This window comes from Beta vulgaris, chromosome 7 (genome assembly GCF_026745355.1).
Source record: "Beta vulgaris subsp. vulgaris cultivar EL10 chromosome 7, EL10.2, whole genome shotgun sequence".
Classification (NCBI taxonomy): Eukaryota; Viridiplantae; Streptophyta; class Magnoliopsida; order Caryophyllales; family Amaranthaceae; genus Beta; species Beta vulgaris.
The window spans coordinates 44,464,488-44,483,910 of record NC_079208.1 but is presented as its reverse complement, the minus strand read 5'-3'; the positions used below and the strand labels follow the sequence as shown (position 1 = coordinate 44,483,910).

At 33.0% G+C, this 19,423-nt stretch overlaps 1 protein-coding gene across 1 annotated transcript; it reads left to right on the top strand.

Annotated features, from left to right (window-relative positions):
* The first annotated feature begins 1,044 nt into the window (after positions 1-1,044).
* On the top strand, positions 1,045-3,046 carry LOC104908787 (anthocyanidin-3-O-glucoside rhamnosyltransferase). Its single transcript, XM_010697937.4, has one exon. It carries the CDS (start codon positions 1,309-1,311, stop codon positions 2,725-2,727), a length of 1,419 nt encoding a protein of 472 aa, XP_010696239.2. The 5' UTR covers positions 1,045-1,308; the 3' UTR covers positions 2,728-3,046.
* Positions 3,047-19,423: the final 16,377 nt, after the last annotated feature.

Sequence of the window (19,423 nt, the reverse complement as noted above, 5' to 3'; positions counted from 1 at the left end):
ATAAACAGAGGAAGTATTACGGAACCGATATTGTTTTTAAGTTGGTAAGATGAAGAACACGATTAAACTGACACCTCGCACAAGTATAACCAGCCAGGTTTGCAGGTGAGACTCCTTGGAGGGAGAGGGTGGTAAGGGAAACCTCACCTCAAATAGCCCTTCTTAGAACATAATCCCATGACATTAAAGTCATAAGACCAAACATTTACTACTAGGCCAAGCCTTGCTTGATTACGGATGCAATATAGCAATTGGCAAGATAGAAGACACAAACCTAACCTACCAAGTACCAATACACTTCTAAGTTATACCTAACATTTCCACAATCTCAGCATCAACCATAACTCACGAGAAGACTATGAGATGTTAATCTTGATGGATTATAAAATTTTTCTTCCCCCCAATTACATGCAAATTATAGTAATCATCGGTGTTATTTTGGTACCTAACAATTCGGAACATAACATTGTTAAATATACATTGTAAAAAATAATTAAAGTTAGCATAATTAGTTGGAAGCCCTTTTTAAATCCTTGTGACCAATGTTATTAGGATCGGGATCCTACTTTGGATCGTAGGGGTTGGTAGAATCGAATCGGTGGGATCGAATCGTAGGATCGTAAGATCCTACGATTCGGTGAAGTAGAGATAATTACACTTAAATATGGTGAGAACATCATGTTAAAAATTTACACATATTAATAATGAACTTTTTAATTAGCAAATGATGATAGTTTTTCAATAGTATAAGATTGAAGTAACATGCGACTAAAATCTAATAGGAGAAATATAATATGTGAAATTACTTTATGATTTTTATACGGTAGGATCGGATCGTAGAGTCGTAGGATCGTAGAATCGTGTTAAGATCCTACCATGTGATTTTTTTTTTGTTGGGAAGGATCGAAAGATCCTACAAAATTAAGATTCTACGTAGGATCGGGATCGGTGAGGTCCTCCAGGATCGTAAAATCGTAGAATCGTAAGATCTGGATCGGGATTTTAACAACAATGCTTGTGACACAAGTTTGATTATTGCCTCTTATAAAATGGAATGAATGCCGAGTCTCCCACCCACTTACAAGAGATATTCATTGTATTTAAAAAAAAATAGACATGTAAAACTCTACTACCAAAATTGTTCCTAGCCATTAAAGAAAAATAGACATGTAAAACTCTACTACCAAAATTGTTCCTAGCCATTAGAAACTAGCAATTTCTCCTCATATATATATACGACGGTGATACAAAACATAAAACCATAACCACTCCCAATTCCCAAAACACAAAAAACACAAAGTTAAAGATATGGAAGAAGATTCAAGCAAAGAGTCAACCAAGCTTCATATTGCTATGTTTCCATGGTTTGCATATGGTCATATAAACCCATTTATCCAACTTTCTAATAAGCTCTCCTCCCATAACATCCAAATCTCTTTCTTCTCAATACCTGGAAACATCCGGCGAATCGAATCTTCCCTTAATCTATCTGCTTCCAATCAACTCATCTCCCTTACTATCCCTCCAATTGTAGGACTCTCCCCTAACTTTGACAGCAGCTCAGACTTAACATCTCAAACTGCTGAGCTCCTCAAAGTTGCACTTGATCAAATGCAACCTCAAGTTAAAACTCTGTTATCTCAACTCAAACCACATATCATTCTCTTTGATTTTGCACACTACTGGCTGCCTTCATTAGCTTCTGAACTCAGCGTAAAAGCAGTTAATTTCAGTGTATTTTCTGCTGTTGCTAATTCATATCTTACTATCCCTTCAAGAATGATCGATCCTAACATACCACCCGCGCTCGAGGATTTAATGAAGCCTCCTCAAGAGTACCCTGAAACCTCAATTACCGCCATGAAAACTTTCCAAGCTCGAGATTTCCTGTACCTTTACAAGAGTTTCAATGGAGGACCACCCGCTTTCGAAAGAATAATGGGTTTTATAAATACCTGTGATGCTACAATCTATAAGTCTTGCACTGAAGTAGAAGGTCCATACTTAAATTACTTAAAAACTCGGTTAGAAAAACCCCTGTTTTCAGCTGGCCCAGCTGTTCCTTTACCACCTACTGGTGCACTAGATAAAAAATGGGAAAGTTGGTTAGGTAAATTCCCTGAAAAATCAGTCATATTTTGCAATTTTGGAAGTGAAACATACTTGAATGATGATCAGATTAAGGAGCTTACACTTGGGTTAGAGCTCACTGGTTTGCCCTTTTTTTTGGTTTTGAATTTCGGAACACGGAGCATTGATGCAACAAATAAGTTAGAAGACTCATTGCCAGAAAATTTTAGGGAGAGAATCAAAGATAGAGGAGTTGTGCATACAGGATGGGTGCAACAACAGCACATTTTAGCACACAAAAGTGTAGGGTGCTATCTTAATCATTCAGGGTTTAGCTCTGTGATAGAGGGTATTGTGAACGATTGTCAATTAGCATTTGTGCCACAAAAGGGTGATCAGTTTCTGAATTCCAAGCTGTTTAGTGGAGATCTGAAGGTTGGGGTGGAGGTTAATAGAAGAGATGAAGATGGGTTTTTTGGGAAACAAGATATTTTGGAAGCAATAAAGATAGTTATGTTGGATACTGAAAATGAACTATGTAAATCTATTAGAGAGAATCATATCAAATGGAGAAATTTTTTCCTGAATGAAGAGATTGAATCTAGATATGTTGCAAATTTAGTTAAGGAACTCCAAGGTTTGGCTCAACAGGTTTAATAACTTCTTCTGAGTAATTTTTTTTTTTTTTTTGAAATTTAATAACTTCTTCTAGTATGATCTGGTCGGATCTGATCTAATCCAGTGTGAATGTGTGACTAGAGTAGAATAGGTGGAAAATCTGGGGATTTATTTTTCTATTTTTGTAGAATTCTGCATTTAGCATCTGTTTATTTTCACAATGATGAAATAGTCTTGGTCTTTTCTTCTTTTGTAATAATGTCAAATGTTTAATTAGGAGTGTTCGATTAAGCTTCTAGTGTTTCCAAGATTCCAACTCCTATATTATGCGGGAATAATTTCAAGATCTTCAAGCTCATGTCAGAACTTTCCATAATTCTTACATGCATTTAAGGGTACCTAGAAATAAGCATTTATTTGTTCTTTGAAATGAGCATAAATTCTGCAAGATGAGTAAACACGGAAAAAGTTTACCTTGAATTTGGATGTATAGTAGACAAGATATGCTGGGGCTCTGGTGTTCAATGTCCAGCAAACTTTCTCAAATACCTCAAACAAGCTTACCTAATTTCACACACTAAGGAAACTTCACACGTTTAATTAGCAGGTAATAGTTTAGTGGTAATATTGACATCACTTTTGATCTTATAGGTCCTTCAGTTTTTGCATCTAGCAAGAGGTATTCCCAATTTTTCCCATCCTTGCAAGTATTTCAACTTACGAATCTGAAAATAAAACTATGTATAAAAGTTTCAGAGTTCGTCATGATGACTAAAAAGGTTGAATTATAAAATTCGTCATGTGGAATACATAAAGATCATCTCAAATACTAATATTTTTTTTAGGTGAGATGAAGTCACCTTGCAAGTTGGCAGAGAGGGAAATTACATAGTGAGAACATTTTTAATAAGGTAAAATTAGTCTTAACACCATAAACAATGGCGCTGGTGCACCTAACGTTACCAACTTTGACTAGTAGCCAGAACACCACAAACTATTGACATGGGTGCAGCGAGTGTCATAAATGATGTCAAACCTAACTTTTTTCGATACATGTTCACGTGATTTAGACTTCTAATCAATGAAAAATAGCATAAATGAAAGAAAAGGGTAAAATGGGAAAAAATTAACATGGATACTTTGCCATCATTAAGAAAAAGTTAGCTGCGACTTCATTTATAACACTCGTTGCAACCATGCCAATAGTATGAGGTGTTTTGGCTACTAGTCAAAGTTGGTGGTATTGGATACACCCTCTCCATAATTGGTGGTATTAAGGCAAATTTTGTCTTTTAATAATGAACCAAACATTAACTTTATTTCATTTTGAATAATTATGGATAAATTACATGTTCATGGATGAACAAATTTATGAATGTTCGAGAAAACAAACGGTTCATCAAACTGAATCATCTGCTGGTGAAGAGAGATCTATATATATGTCTCAAACTTAAAGCAAACAAATGATATACTGCCACATATACCTCTCACTCTCAAGCAAATGATACAAAGTAATCAATAAAAAATATAGGTAAAACTAGTCTCAACACCCTTAACTATAGTGCGTGCGGGTGCACCAAACAACTCCAACTACGATTCATAGCCAGAGCACCCCAAAGTATGGACATGGGTGCAGTCCATACCATAAATGAGGTCGGTGATCGAAATTCTCACCCGCTATAAGTCGGGCGCTAGATATTGGGCAGTCATAAAAGCATTTTTCTTGATTGTGGTTGAACTTCCAATTAGTTTGGACTAATGCAGGCAATCGACGTCGACAATATACCGTACCATTACCTAAACTGGTATCTGAATTCTTCTTGAAATTTGATGATGAAGATGAGCTCATTATTGTTATGCGGATTTCACTCTTTAAGAATTTAGGATACATTTGGGAAGAAAGAGGAAATTTGGGAAGTAAGAGGGAATTTGGGAAGAAAGTCTTATTCATCAATTAAGGTAGGAGAAAATGAATGTCGGCATGCGTCTTTTTTATGTTTAAGTAAAAAAAAATAGTGTTAAAAAGAAGAAAATAAGAAAGGGGAGATGATGTGGTGAGCATTATGGGCATCGACCTCATTTATGGTACGAACTACACCTAGATCTGTACTTTGGGGTGTTTTGGCTGTTTGGAGCACCCGCCCTATAGTTCAGGGTGTTGAGCTCAATTTTTCCAAAAATATATGTGTGAAGACTGAACACGCAAACTCTTATTTCAAATACAAACATACTAACCACTGATTTACAATATTTTTTTAGTTTTTATGGGGAGAAAAAAAATTACGACATATATTTAAGAATTTCATCTAAAGATATGATAACTTACATCCCACAATATATCCCACGATTATTGAGGAGACCCAACATTACATTCAAATAGTCGTGTATGCACGCGATGCATGCGTCAACAACCTTGTGTACGAATGGACATATTTTTTTTAATCTAAATTTATTTTGGTAGTGATGTAAATTAAAGAGGTACTTTTGTAGATGTTATTATCTTTTAAAATTGAAGGTGACCGATTTTTATCTTTTCCATGCCGTCACCGAAAAATTTAGTCGACGATTTAATAATTCCTTGTCAATGGCTTTACTATAGTTCTTTAACGATTGTAAATGTTAATGAACCATAATGTTTGAATTTTGTAAATACGAAATATTATGTTTTCAGGATATATCGCTAACTTTTTTGATAAAAGTATCTAATTAATTTCGTAAATCGATTGCGTTATTCTATTTTGTCAAGTTATTAATATTAATTGCATATTCCATTTTTAACTTATTTCATATGGCAAGTTGCATTAATTCTCAATTTTTAAAATTTTTTTGAAAAAAAAGTTGCTTGAATTTATTAGAGGGTATTATAGTCAGGGGGACACCACACCTCATTTCTTGACTTATATAATAGAGATTATTTTAAAAGTTATGTCCCATAATACTCGATATGTTTGTCCCATCAATCTGAAAAAGGTATTAAATATGATATTTCATTCTATGGGTTGGGTATCTTAACTCGAAAAAAAGATGCAAGAATCAGACCGATTAATGTACTTGCTTTAAGGGATAGGGTTTTGTGGATGAGAAAGGGAAAGAATGATTAGGGTTTTGTGTGCTAAAAAAATCAATCAAGTGGATTGTGAGCATTACTTTCATTTGGGCCACGCTTATTTCGGCTATCAAAACTCGAACTAACTGATCCAATTTAGTAAAATACCGAATCAATTAATTTTAACTAATGTGGTAAGATAAATGATTGGGTCAGTTAACTTGTTTCATATATATCAGGTTTTTCCCACTAGTGTGAATAACATCACCTTCATGGATAACAAGGACATCTTATTTTACGTTATTTTTTTGCTCTTGAATTACCTATATATACAGCTAATTTTCGCTTATATGGACGGCCTAGTGAAGTGATTAAATTATTAGCTCTTATATGTAAAATGATGTTCTATGTATGCAGGAAACAAGCATTGAGAGCACCATTATATATTACTATCTCCTTTTTTTACCTCACTTGTAGTTACATATATTATATCATCATTTTACCAACATGCATAATAGTTGACCAACTTAGTACATATATATTGCTCTAATATATGTTTGCCAATATTGTATATTTTTTAACTATAGGCGAACTGCACAGTTAACCCTCTATAAAAGTGAATTACCCATATCCATTTTTACCATCCATTCCTTATCTTCTTCCAACTTCTATCTGAACTCGCAATTTTTTTTTCTTTCCCAATCTTTCGGCGATCATGTTCCACGTCGATGACAATCGTCCTCCACCCTCATCTTCTTCTTTTGAGGAGGATTTTGATAAAATAAGGCTCTACTTATTCCTTGTAGTCCATTTTTTTTCTTTATCATGGCATTAAAGATATATCTCCTAATACACAAGTAGGAGACAAAAAAAAATTTATCTCTTCCGAAAAATGCACATGAAAATCATTTTTTTATCTTTAAGTGCATTTAGTAATTTATTTATTTTTTCACTCATTTTTTTTGGCATTTTCTCATATTTATTTGGCTTCATAAATGTTGCACGCTATTTTCGTATTTTTTCTTTTTTTTATATATTATTATAATGATATAAATCAAGGGGAGATAATATGTATGATTTATTATCATTTACTAATTTCAAATATTTACATGTTTGTAGTAAAAAATGGGAGATTTGGTGAAAAGACAATTTAACATACTAGATTTATCTAGACACACTAGTGAAAAAACATCAAATGCTCCGGTTAAAAATCATACAAATGCTCCGTATTTGACCCGTAGACCGTAGCAGACGTCATACGAACATTTGAGCATATATCAAATGCTACGGTTGTGTCTAAAACCGGTGCATTTGAGCTTTTTAACTGGCAAAAGAAGGTCAAATGCTTCGGTTGAGAAAAACCTCAGCATTTGTGAGTACATATGCCTCGGTTTTTCTGAACAACCGCATCATTTGCAGCTTTGAAATAAGTAAAAAAAAAAACGCACCAGCTAGCTACAGCCAGCAAGCACGCATAGCTGGAAGCGCCACACGGTGAGTACCAAACATCAATAAATCAAAACATAAATAGGAGATTGATGAGTGAAAATAGTACTCTTAACTATCATATAATTTGACAAATTCAAATCTTTATTCACACAGGTTGACGCACACGTGAACTAGAGAATGGGATGAAATCATGAAATCAATAGATTTCAACAACTATCAAAAATCAGTATCTCTATTACATAAGGGAAGGGGGACCTATGGTATCCTTTTTTGAACTGACTATTTTGCCTCCCTTCCCCTTTCCAAATTACAAATCTCTATTACTTCAAACAAAGTCACGGAAATTAGACATTGAGAAAATCATTCAGTCACAAATATTATCAGGAAACTTTACAAATATTACGCAAATCACTTATATCACTCACAAGTCACTTATATCAGCAAACAAATTGAGAAAATCACGTTGAAGAAATCACACAAATCACTTAACTTTACAAAAAAAACTAAAAATTAACTTACAAACCATTGTTCTAAAAACTCACAAAATTAATTCACAAATCTCTATTATACTAGGTTTTGGACCCGTGCATAATGCACGGGAACTTTTTAGTATAATAAGAATGTTTATATATTACGTCTACTTGCTAAAAGAAACTTTGTGTTTAAGAGAAATACACCTTTATATACATTTTAAAGTTGTTTAGCAGATACATGATACTCATATATTTTGGAAGACTTTTTTTAGGGCAAAACAGATTTTATTAAGAAGCTACTTCCTCCTTTCTTTTTCTATTGCAACAATGAGATTTTTACACTATTCATTCACCACCCTTTTATTATTTATTGTGGTTTTTATGTAAGAAAAAAAATAGTCATGTGAGATCTTGTTAGATTCGTCTCGATATATATGCTTTCAAGTGTTTCAAAATTTGTGTAATTTTTACTAAAAAGTAATTAAAGACGTTAATAGTCAAAGTGTGCATTGGCAAGTGTGAAACTCAATTTTTACAGTAGAAAAACAACGGAGGAAGTATAACATAGTCAAAAGCAACTACATCATCATAAGCAAAAGCCAATAACACCTTTGGAGGAACATTGGAATTCCAAATTTTCTTCCACACTCCGGATAAATTAAAACCGCCAACAACATCTGCATGGGAATTCTTAAAATAAATTAATAGAGTGATGGTCTAATTTAATAAAATACTTACCAATTTTGGTGTAGCTCCACACAAAGCCATCATTTAAGGTTGAGATGGCATAGGTAAATTAAGGATCTCAACCGCCACAAAAGAAAGAGATTTACACGAACTTTGTCTTCATCCCAATTCTAGTGAGGAGGTCAATTGTCTCAGAAACCCTCTCCACATTACTGTCTTCATTTTTTTTCCTTGAAATGGCCTTAAAGTATTAGAATTCCCATGTTCTTTCTCATAAATTAGTAGTATTAAACAATTTTTACTCGTGACTGTGAAATGGCAACATTAAATTGGCCATGACTAATAATTGGTCTCGGGAGATACAAATCTATTATGCGATAAAGATTGTCCTTGAATTTTAACACACAGCCAACAAAAAAAAGCCTTTTTCAAAACCTCATATGAAATTTTATTCCATCTAACGGAATGAGTACCATACGGTGTATAAATACCTTATTCCCCATTGCTACCTGAAATGACCACAATTTCGATGATATATTATATCATACCTTATTCCCCATTCCATCTGACAGAATAAGTATCATACGATTACGGGGTTTCCCCGCTTTACTTTTCGCCTAAATACCTTCCCGTTGCTACCTGAATTACCACAATTTCGATAATGTATTATGTCATACCTTATTCCCCATTCCATCAGACGGATCGGAATGAGTATTATACAGGTTTCCCACTCTACTTTTCGCCTCCCAAAGACTACCCCAAGTGACTCCAATGGCCCATCATTAACCTTAATTCATTAATTTCTTCCTACAAACGATTTTAGAATACATTAAGCCAACAATAGTTTTTTAATTCTTATTTATCTCATTCTTATTTATCCTTTTAAAAATTATCATGGAGATTTCAAGAAATAAATCAAGATATTTATTGCAATAATGGTAAAAAAAATTAGAAGACATCAGGTACTGCAGACGTGATGCTTTTGGGTTGAAGATTATGATTGCAAATTCATCATTATAATGAAAGATCTTTTTTTTTAATTTCTCAATTATATACTCCAAGGATTGATTAAGGCTAATTTATTGTCAATTTTGCTCCTGATTTCAAAATATTGTTATACATTATTTATGAAAATATGATAAATATGTTAAAATAATTATAGAATGTACACATTTAATTACACTCGCTTGATTATACGTTATTCTATCATGACTTCAAAATTATTATTATGAGTTCACTCATGTTACCCAAATTATCTCCTTATTTCTCTCCTAATTTATCTACAATTTCTGCCAATCTCTATAATTATACGAAATATATAGAATATTGAAAAGTATTTATATTCTAAGGAACGTATTATAAAATTTTAAATTTATATGAAATGTATCAAAAAGTATTTAAATAAATATTTTATATTTTCAAATTTTAAATTTATCGAAAAGTATTTATATTAAATAATTATATAGTAGATAAAATGTTGTTGATATTAAGTCGTGGGGGTCAAATATTAAGTCGTAATTTAAAAAAAAAATGTTACAATAAGAAAATTATGACTTAATAGTATTAATCCATACGACATCTTCAACATCTTTTTATCTATAGAATAAGAAAACCTCCTCACTTTCCTCTTCAACATCTATAGAACTCTTTAACCTAACTAACCCAAACTCCCAATAATCCAAAATCTTTCTATCTCATTCTTATTTATCCTTTTAAAAAATATCATGGAGATTTCAAGAAATAAATCAAGATATTTTTTGCAATAATGGTGAAAAAATTTCGAAGACATCAACTACTACAAACGTGATGGTTTTGGGTTGAAGATGATGATTGCAAATTCATCATTATAATGAAAGATTTTTTTTTTTGATTTCTCAACTATATACTCCAAGGATTGATTGATCTGCTGATTACAACAAATAAAAAGAAGTTGTTGCTTCTGCCGGTGGCGTTTCTCGGCTCTCCGATTGTCGGACCACCATCATCTCACTGCACTGATGAATTGTCGTTGATGTTCTACTGCTTTGGTCTTTTTTATTTTTACTTTTTTGAAGAAAGGTGAAGAATTAATCTTTGATAGCCGAAAAGGGATAAATCTTCGAAGTTAGGGAAAGTTTTAAATGGATTTGATACAATTCCTCTAATTAAGGGATGGAAAAAGGAAGAATTTTATTACAGTATTTATGCATTAATTAATTAGCAAGGACGAATATACAGAATTTTTTTAGGCATCAATTAAGGCAATAAATCAAAGCAAAGAGGAGGCAGAAAATTTGGCCACATGGCGTATTGAAAGAGACATTGGGAAATTGAGGGTGAAGGAGAGTAGAGGAAGGGTAATAGCTTGCCACATAGGACAGAAGTTTTCTTGCTTTAATATTATAATATATGATGATAAGGGAAGGGGGAGCTATGGTGTCCTCTTTTGAAATGACTATTTTGCCCCCCTTCCCTTTCTAAATTACAAAAGGAATCTCAAAATTAAAATCGAGACTCAAAAAAAATACCGAAAATTAATTTACAACACTCACTCACAAATCACTCACAAATCACTTAAAAGAATAAACTTTACAAATCACTCATACAATTAAGAAAATCATGTTGCAAATCATTCAAATAATCAAAAAACTTTATTAAAGCTTAAAATTAACATACAAAGTAAAACTAATAATCTAGAACATCAATACATAAAAAAAACATTTACTACAAAAATTTACTTACAAATACTCACAAAAGTTACCTATAAACACAAGTTTGAGAAAAACATAAGATTTTGACGGTGATATCACACATTCATCCATCGGCATAATTTGTGAACTTCCAAATTATTTCACATTAGTTGAAATAAACAATAGGAAATTAGTTGACTGTTATGTAATTAAAAAAACGGAGATGACAACAATGAGTTCAAAAGGGCTTTTATACAATCAGACTTAAATTTAATTCATTTTCATATAAAACAAATTTACTTTTTTCTAGAAAAAAATGCCAATATTTAAATTTTGCCCAAAACTTTTGCAAAAAATCCATGTTCAGAAATAAATTTTGAAAAACAAAATATATCAAACTTTTTGCAAACAATTTCAAAAATCCATTTTCAGAAAAAAAAAAAAAACTAAATTAATTTGCAAAAGGTAACGATTTTTGTTTTTCTAAAAAAAAATTCCAATATCAAATTGTGTATGAAAAAATTAAAATTTTATTTCAAATATAATTGAAGCTAAAAGTGTTTAAATTTAGAAAAGGACCAAATTTGAAATGATGGAAATTTTTAAATATCAATGTGTGCAAACAAAATTTAGAAGTTAGACAAGGAAAAAAAACTGAGGTGTATTTGTAGTGAAATTATAATTTAGAAGTTAGACGAGGAAAAAAAATTATTTACTTTTTCACGTGTTTCCTATATATAATAAAACTCCTACATAAATTTGGACCTATGTCTTTCTATTATATTATAGTGATTAATTATCATGGTAAAAAGGTTTATGTAAAATATCATTCAAGAATTAAAGTACAACATATCTCTATTATATAAGGGAAAGGGGAGCTATGGTGTCCCCGAATGAAGAGACTATTTTATCCCTTTTCCTTTCTAAATTACAAATCCACTTACAAACCAAAGGGAGATTCAAATAAAAATACTGAAAATAAAATTATAACAATCACTCACAAGTCAACTAAAATCATAGAATTGTATAATTTACATTACACAAATCACTCAAATGATGAAACTTTACAAAAACCAAAAGGTTAACTTACAAACTACAACCAATACACTACAATGTCGATACATACTCACAAAAATTTGACTTGAAATCCAAGTGTCCACTTTCTTCACAATATATGAAGTAGTCTACTTAATTCAAAATCAACTAAAAAATTATAATATTAGACATCAGAGATAAATTCAATAAAATTTCTATTTTGTTCATAGAATTTTGACCTTGAAAAGTAAAAAAAAAAAAAGACTAGTGAGAGATTTAAGTGACAGAGACTAAACCAATTAAATTTTGTAAATAAAAACAATTATACTTTGTATGTCTAATGTTCAAATTTTGACTTTTACATATGTCGAAAAAAATTGAATTTTTGTTTTCAAAAAAAATCCAAGCACGCATCGCGTGCAAAAAATGCTAGTCACTTATAGTACGGTCTCAATAGATAAAAAACATTCACAAAATTTACTTACAATTGTTCACAAAAACTCCCAAAATTCTTTACTTATACACGATATGCATAACAATCTGTAAAAAAAAACATAAAATTACAACGGGGATATCACACATTTGTCCATCGACGATTTGCAAACTTCCAAAAAGGTACACAATTCTTTGAATCTTGCAATTTATTTTAAATTAGTTGAAAAAACAATAGCAATTGTTATGTAGTCGACTAACAGAAACAAGGGTGATAATAAAACTTTTCGCCAACGACTTTTGCAAAAATCAATTTTCGGATAAAAAATTACATTAATTTGCTAAAACCATTTTCAAAAAAAAAATAGATTATTTTGCGCAAAAAAAAAAAAAACAGTGAAATTAAGCACCAAGATAAAAGTAACGTTTGTTTGTTATTTCAAAAAAAATTCATGTTAAATCAATGAAATTAACGATTTTCGTTAATTAAAAAAAAAACAACGACTTTTGTTATTTCATGTTAAGATATAATTTTCATGATAAAAGTAACGATTTTTTTTATTTCAAAAAAAACAAACAGTGAAATTAAGCACCATTTTCAGAAAAAAAAAAAGGGCTTTTATACAATTTAACTTTAATTTATTTTCATGTTAAATCAGAAAACAAGATAAAAGTAACGATTTTTGTTATTTCAAAAAAAATCCAATATCAAACTCTGACAGAAAATTTCAAATTTAAGTTTGTGAAATCATAATTTAGATGTTAGGCAAGGGGAAAAAAATTGAAAAAGATTTATACTTTATTTCGTATTAAATTTTGGAAGGATTGATTTATACTTTTCGGATTAAAACAAAAATTAAATTAATTTGCGAATTACCTTTCTTTGAGATAAAATCGACCCAAGAAAAAACTGAAGTTGGTTTGCTTCCTTCAAAAGTGGGATCAAACGACTAATGGATTTCTCATGAATTGTGTTCCTTCAAAAGTTTCTTTTTGATGAATTAGATCTACTGCTGCGCATGCTTAATACTTGAAATGGTTGATTTTGTTATTGTATAATGCGTAGTTTGATGAACAGGATAGTGAGTTCCTTCAAAAGTAGTGAAATTACACAGTGAGAGGAGAGAAAGAATGAACTGGGTAGGGGGTTTCCTTCAAAAAAGATGAAATCAGATGATTAGATCTTGATGAAGATGATAACAAAGAAAGGTTGATGATGATGATTAGTTTTTTGAGGGGATTAAAAACCAAGCTTGATGATGATGATAACGATGCTTGGAGATGGTGAGCGAGAAGAAATTAAATAAGATGGAAGTGAGGGAGGAGGAGAGAGAAGGCCTGAAGGGTGTGTGGTTGGTTTAGAAACGTGGGGTTACAAAAAGGTAGTAGAAGACACTAGAATTTTATTTGTAGAAGTATAATAAATTGAAGAAGCTTTGTTTCTTAGTTAGTAGTACTTGGGCATGTTCTCCTCAGCTTATTTTCAGTTCAGTTCAATTCAGATCAGTTCAGTTCGAACCAGTTCAGTTCAGCTCTTGACAATACTTTTACTCTCACATATCACTATTCATTTCAGTTCAGTTCAGTTCAGATCAGTTCATTTCAGCTGTTTTATGCCGAAGAGAACAGGCCCTTAATATATGTTAGTTGTTTTGCACGTACAAGATAAAAATTAGTAATATATAATACTCCCTCCGTTTTTTTAGATGTAACATATTGACTTTGGGCACTATTCATCAAATACACTTTGATCACTAATTGTTATTTATACATAAGAAAAAATATAGTCATGTGGGATCTTGTTTGATTCGTCACGGTATACACTTTCCAAATATATATTTTATAATTTTTACTTTTATACAATTGGAGATATTATCGGTCAAAGTTGTGCCTCGGCAAATGTGAAAAGTTCAATGTTACATCTAAAAAAAACGGAGGGAGTAGTTAGTAGTACTTAATATATGTTTGTTGTTTTGCACGTACAAGATAAAATTAGTAGTATATAATAGTTAGTAGTACTTAATATATGTTAGTTGTTTTACACGTACTCCCTCCGTTTTCTAAAGATCTTCTCACTTACTGTTCCTACAGATACCAAGGAAAATCAAGTTATGTGGGGCATGGTGTGAGTAAAGTAGGAGAGAGAAAGGGGTTAAGATAAATAAACAAATAAAAAGGGGTTAAAGTAGGAGAGAGAAAGGGAGTAAAATTGAATTAATAATATAATGGTGGACCATATGATAGTGACATGAGAGGGTAAATAGGAAAATTTGTTTTGCCAAATAAGGAATAAAGCAAAAGAGGGTAGATCTTTTGGAAACACCCTTAAACGGAAAGAGGGAAGATCTTTAGGAAACGGAGGGAGTACAAGATAAAATTAGTAGTATATAATAGTTAGTAGTACTTAATTCAAAAATTCTACTGTACTTAATTCAATAATAATAATAATAATAATAATAATAATAGTTATGCCTAAAAATGAACTTAGATACAAACTTAATAATATTTAACAAAATGGTTATAAAAGAATGGAGCTGAACTGAACTGAACTTAACTTAACTGATTGGAGCTGAACTGAACTGAACTGAAAATAAGCTGGGGAGAATAAGCCCTAAAGATAACGTCGGTTATGGACTTTGTCAGTTAAGATTTAAAGCCTTGAATTTTATTGGAGGTTGATTATAAGTTAGGATTTAATTTTGGGTTGTCTCTTTATGGAGATTTTAAGTTAGGAGAAAGGACAAAGTGAAAGGAAAAGGACAATAGAGATATTTTAATTTTTTATATAGGGTGGTTTTTTTTATAATTTCTAATATGGATGATAAACTGATAATAGTTGAAGAGAATTCAAACTCGATTTATGGGTTAATGTATAATAATAGCTTACTTTTTGTTTGTTTCTAGGATGTGATCTTCTTCTAGCCATGAAAGATGGCTAATTAGTTCGAGTTAATCTCTTTTTTTAAAAGTAGTGCTTCATGTAGACTCTTATGTTTAGAATATACTAAAAATATTACATCTGATACGATATAGATTTTAGAATGGACGACTTCGAATTGCAAATTACTCAAGAACGTAGGATTAGATGGATGGAAAATAAAAGGATACGAAGAAATTTAATGACCCCTGAACAAAGAGATTCTGAAATTGCAAGAAGGCGAGCTAGACGAGAAGATGATAGTGTAACACCTTTGCACATTCAATTTGACTCGCCCACCACTGAAAGACAACGTCAGACTGTGAATCAACGTGATGTACCTACCTCTTCAAATATAAGGATGCCTATGGTAGACATCACTAATCACCAAAGTCATGTCACACATGATCATGGAAGACATAATCATATGTATCTAAACTAGACATAAACATTTGCCTAAAATTTCGTTACTCAATTAATTTATACGATCTCTTACGCAGTGCAACTATTGTTTGACATTAATGCCAACAATAATTATGGGATTGCAACTGAAAGTAACATGCCGACTCGACACTTCTATGTTGGTGAAAGTAGCACTTCCAATAGGAGCGGCAACTTCTGGAATAAGGATTTGGAAGGTCGGGCGACGTGGATATCACAATTGTGCAAGGGATTACCAAGAGAGTAATGGGGTTCACATATTCAGTCTACCTCCAGTGACAACATGTCCACACTGTCAAGCACAACTTTTTAGTTGTCAATCATCAGAATTATGTTGCTTGAGTGGGAAGGTCAGATTACCTGAATTCCCTTTGTCATCTGCTCTACTGGGCCTCTATTCTGATCAAGGAGAGGATGGAGAACATTTCAGACTGAACATTCGAAAGTATAATCATGTTTTCGCATTTACTTCAATGGGAGTCGTAATAGATGATGAATTAGCCGACGCAAGGTGTGTACACATATCGTGCTCACGGTTCAATTTATCATCGTATTGGTGGATTATTACCTTTGAACTCAAATGATCGTCCTCGATTCCTTCAAATGTACATATATGATACCGAGCATGAAAATGAGCATCGAATGCAGAAAATGCAACGTTAAGAGTGGAAATCATTGATAGGATAAAAAATATTTTGAACGAGCACAATCCTTTTGTCCATACTCTCCGACATCTTGCTCAACGAGATGACATACAAGAATGCAAGTTTGTCATAAAAGAGTAACCTCCTAACCAACATAATTATTCAATGCCTTCAGCCTCTCAAGTTGCAGCAGTTGTTGTCGGAGGTGATGATATTGCCAACCTGAAAGAAAGGGATGTCATGGTAGAGTCCGTCACTGGACGACTCATGTCTATCAAAGAGACTGCAAGCTATTACGATCCACTACAATATCCTCTATTATTTCCTTACGGCTCTTACAGTTGAGATTTAAACACCAGATTTTAACTGGCAAGAATAACATGCTGAGAATTTTATTCGTATATGTTTCAGGTACATACAATATCACAACCATTCTCCATCCTCAATGTTAATCATTATGATTATTCTAACTGCTTCACCAATTTATATTCAATAATGAGAATATTGATTCTATAGTCTTAAGAGTTGGCCGCTTAACTCAACAATTTGTTGTGGACAACTGTGTAAGATGCAAGCATCCAATTTGAGATGGGTTGCACTCAACCAAGACACAATTCGTGCAGATTTGTACAAGGGACTAGAGGATTCATACAATGCCGGAGAACACAATACACGTATGATTTCACATAATACCGGTAATTATTTACTTTAATATAGACACCTATATTATTTGAACCTTATTTTATGCACTTTCTTCCCTACATGTAGAAAATGTTGGACGAAGAACTATACTTCTATCATCATTTGTTGGGAGTCCGCGAGATATGCATCAACGATACCAAGATGCAATGGCTTTGGTGCACAAATTTGGCAAGCCAGACATATTCCTTACTATGACGTGCAATCCGTCGTGGTCAAAATAGTAGCAGAATTACTACCTGGCCAACAACCTCATGATCGTCCAGACTTGCTAACAAGGGTATTTCATGCCAGACTCAAGGAGTTAAAAAAGGATGTGTTAGAAAGGAATGTTCTCGGGAAGGTAGTTGCTTATGTATATGTGATTGAATTCCAAAAACGAGGGCTTCCACATGTTCATATGTTACTAATTCTTGTCCAAAGTGACAAGCTTGCCACTTCAAATGATTATGATAAAACAGTGAGAGCAGAAATTCCTGACCAACAACAAGAACCAAAGCTCCATAAAAGGATTCTTAAACACATGATTCACAACCCATGTGGTGTCCAGAATTTCCTAAGTCATTCTCTAATTGTACAAAGCAAGGAAATGACTCATATCCTAGCTACCGTCGACATCAAGATGCTCCACCTGTACCGTTACGTGAGAATTCACGAGTAACTGTAGATAATCGGTGGGTAGTTCCATATAACCCGTGGTTGTTGAATAAGTATGATTGTCACATTAATGTAGAGATATGCAGCAGCATTAAGTGTGTCAAATATTTATACAAATACATCCATAAGGGTTCTGATAGAGTTTCCATGGAAGTTCATAAAGGGGATGAGATTGCACAGTTCGTTGATGCAAGATGGATTTGTGCACCTGAAGCTATGTGGAAATTTTACAAATTTCCAATGACTCGGATGAACCCGTCGGTAGACCGTCTGCAAGTTCACTTGCCAAACATGCACCAAGTTAGATTCGAAGGAAACCAGCCTATCGAAAGCATTTTGGCTGACCCAAGGAACTCCAAAACAATGTTGACTGAGTTTTTCAAGATGAATTCAGTAGATCCTGAAGCCAGAAATTACTTATATAGAGAATTTCCAGAAAAATATAGATGGATTAATTCCACGCGAGAGTGGCGCCGAAGGAAAACCATGCAGAGAGTAATTGGTCGATTGTATGTAGCTTCGCCTCTGGATGTTGAAAGGTTTTACCTAAGAATGTTACTAAACCATGTCAAAGGGCCCCAATCATATGATCATTTAAGGACTGTCAATGGGATACCCCACCCTACCTTTAGAGCTGCAGCTGAGTCCTTAGGTCTTATTGAGAATGATGAAAGCATACGTCAATGTCTTAGAGAAGCATGTCAGGTAAGAATGCCATCGGCACTGAGACGATTATTTGCAACTATCTTAATATATTGTCAACCATCTGGGTTACGTGCACTGTGGGATGAGTTCTTCCCACACTTGGTTGAGGATTATCCGTCTTCGACAACGACAAACATAAATGAAATTCTAACTTATAAGCTTCTTAAAGACTTGGATCGCTTATCAGGAAAAAAATATCAGACTACAATGAATTGCCAAATTTACCAGAATCTGTTGAAAATATTGACGAGTTATCTGAAGTGATGGAGGAGTATTTCTCAGTGCCAGTTCCTACTGAGGATACCGAGTGCATAGGTAAGTTGAATGCTATCAACGACATGCATATGACACAGTGATGAATGCTATCACTTTAAAAAATGGTGGTGCTTTCTTTGTATGGTCCCGGTGGTACTGGAAAAACATATCTGTATCGAGCTATATTAGTACTATAAAAGGTAGAGGTGAGATAGCTATCCCAACAGCAATTCTGGAATTGCTGCCACATTGTTGCACCAAGGGAGAACTTCACACTCAACTTTTCAACTACCATTAAAACCAGATAGCTCATCGTCATGCACCTTTACAAAGGGTTCAAAAACCGGCATTCTTTTAAAACATTCTTCAGTTATTATATGGGATGAGGCACCAATGACACATAGGTATCAGTTTGAAGCAGTTGATCGTTCACTTAAGGATTTAATGGGAAATGACTTGCCATTTGGGGGAAATATAATTGTGTTTGGTGGGGATTTCAGCAAGTTCTACCTCTTGTGAGAAATGGAACAAGAGCTCAAATCATTGATGCATCCTTCATAAGGTCTCCACTATGGAACCAGGCCCGGCCCAATACCGGTACAACCGGTTCTGTGGAACAGGGCCTC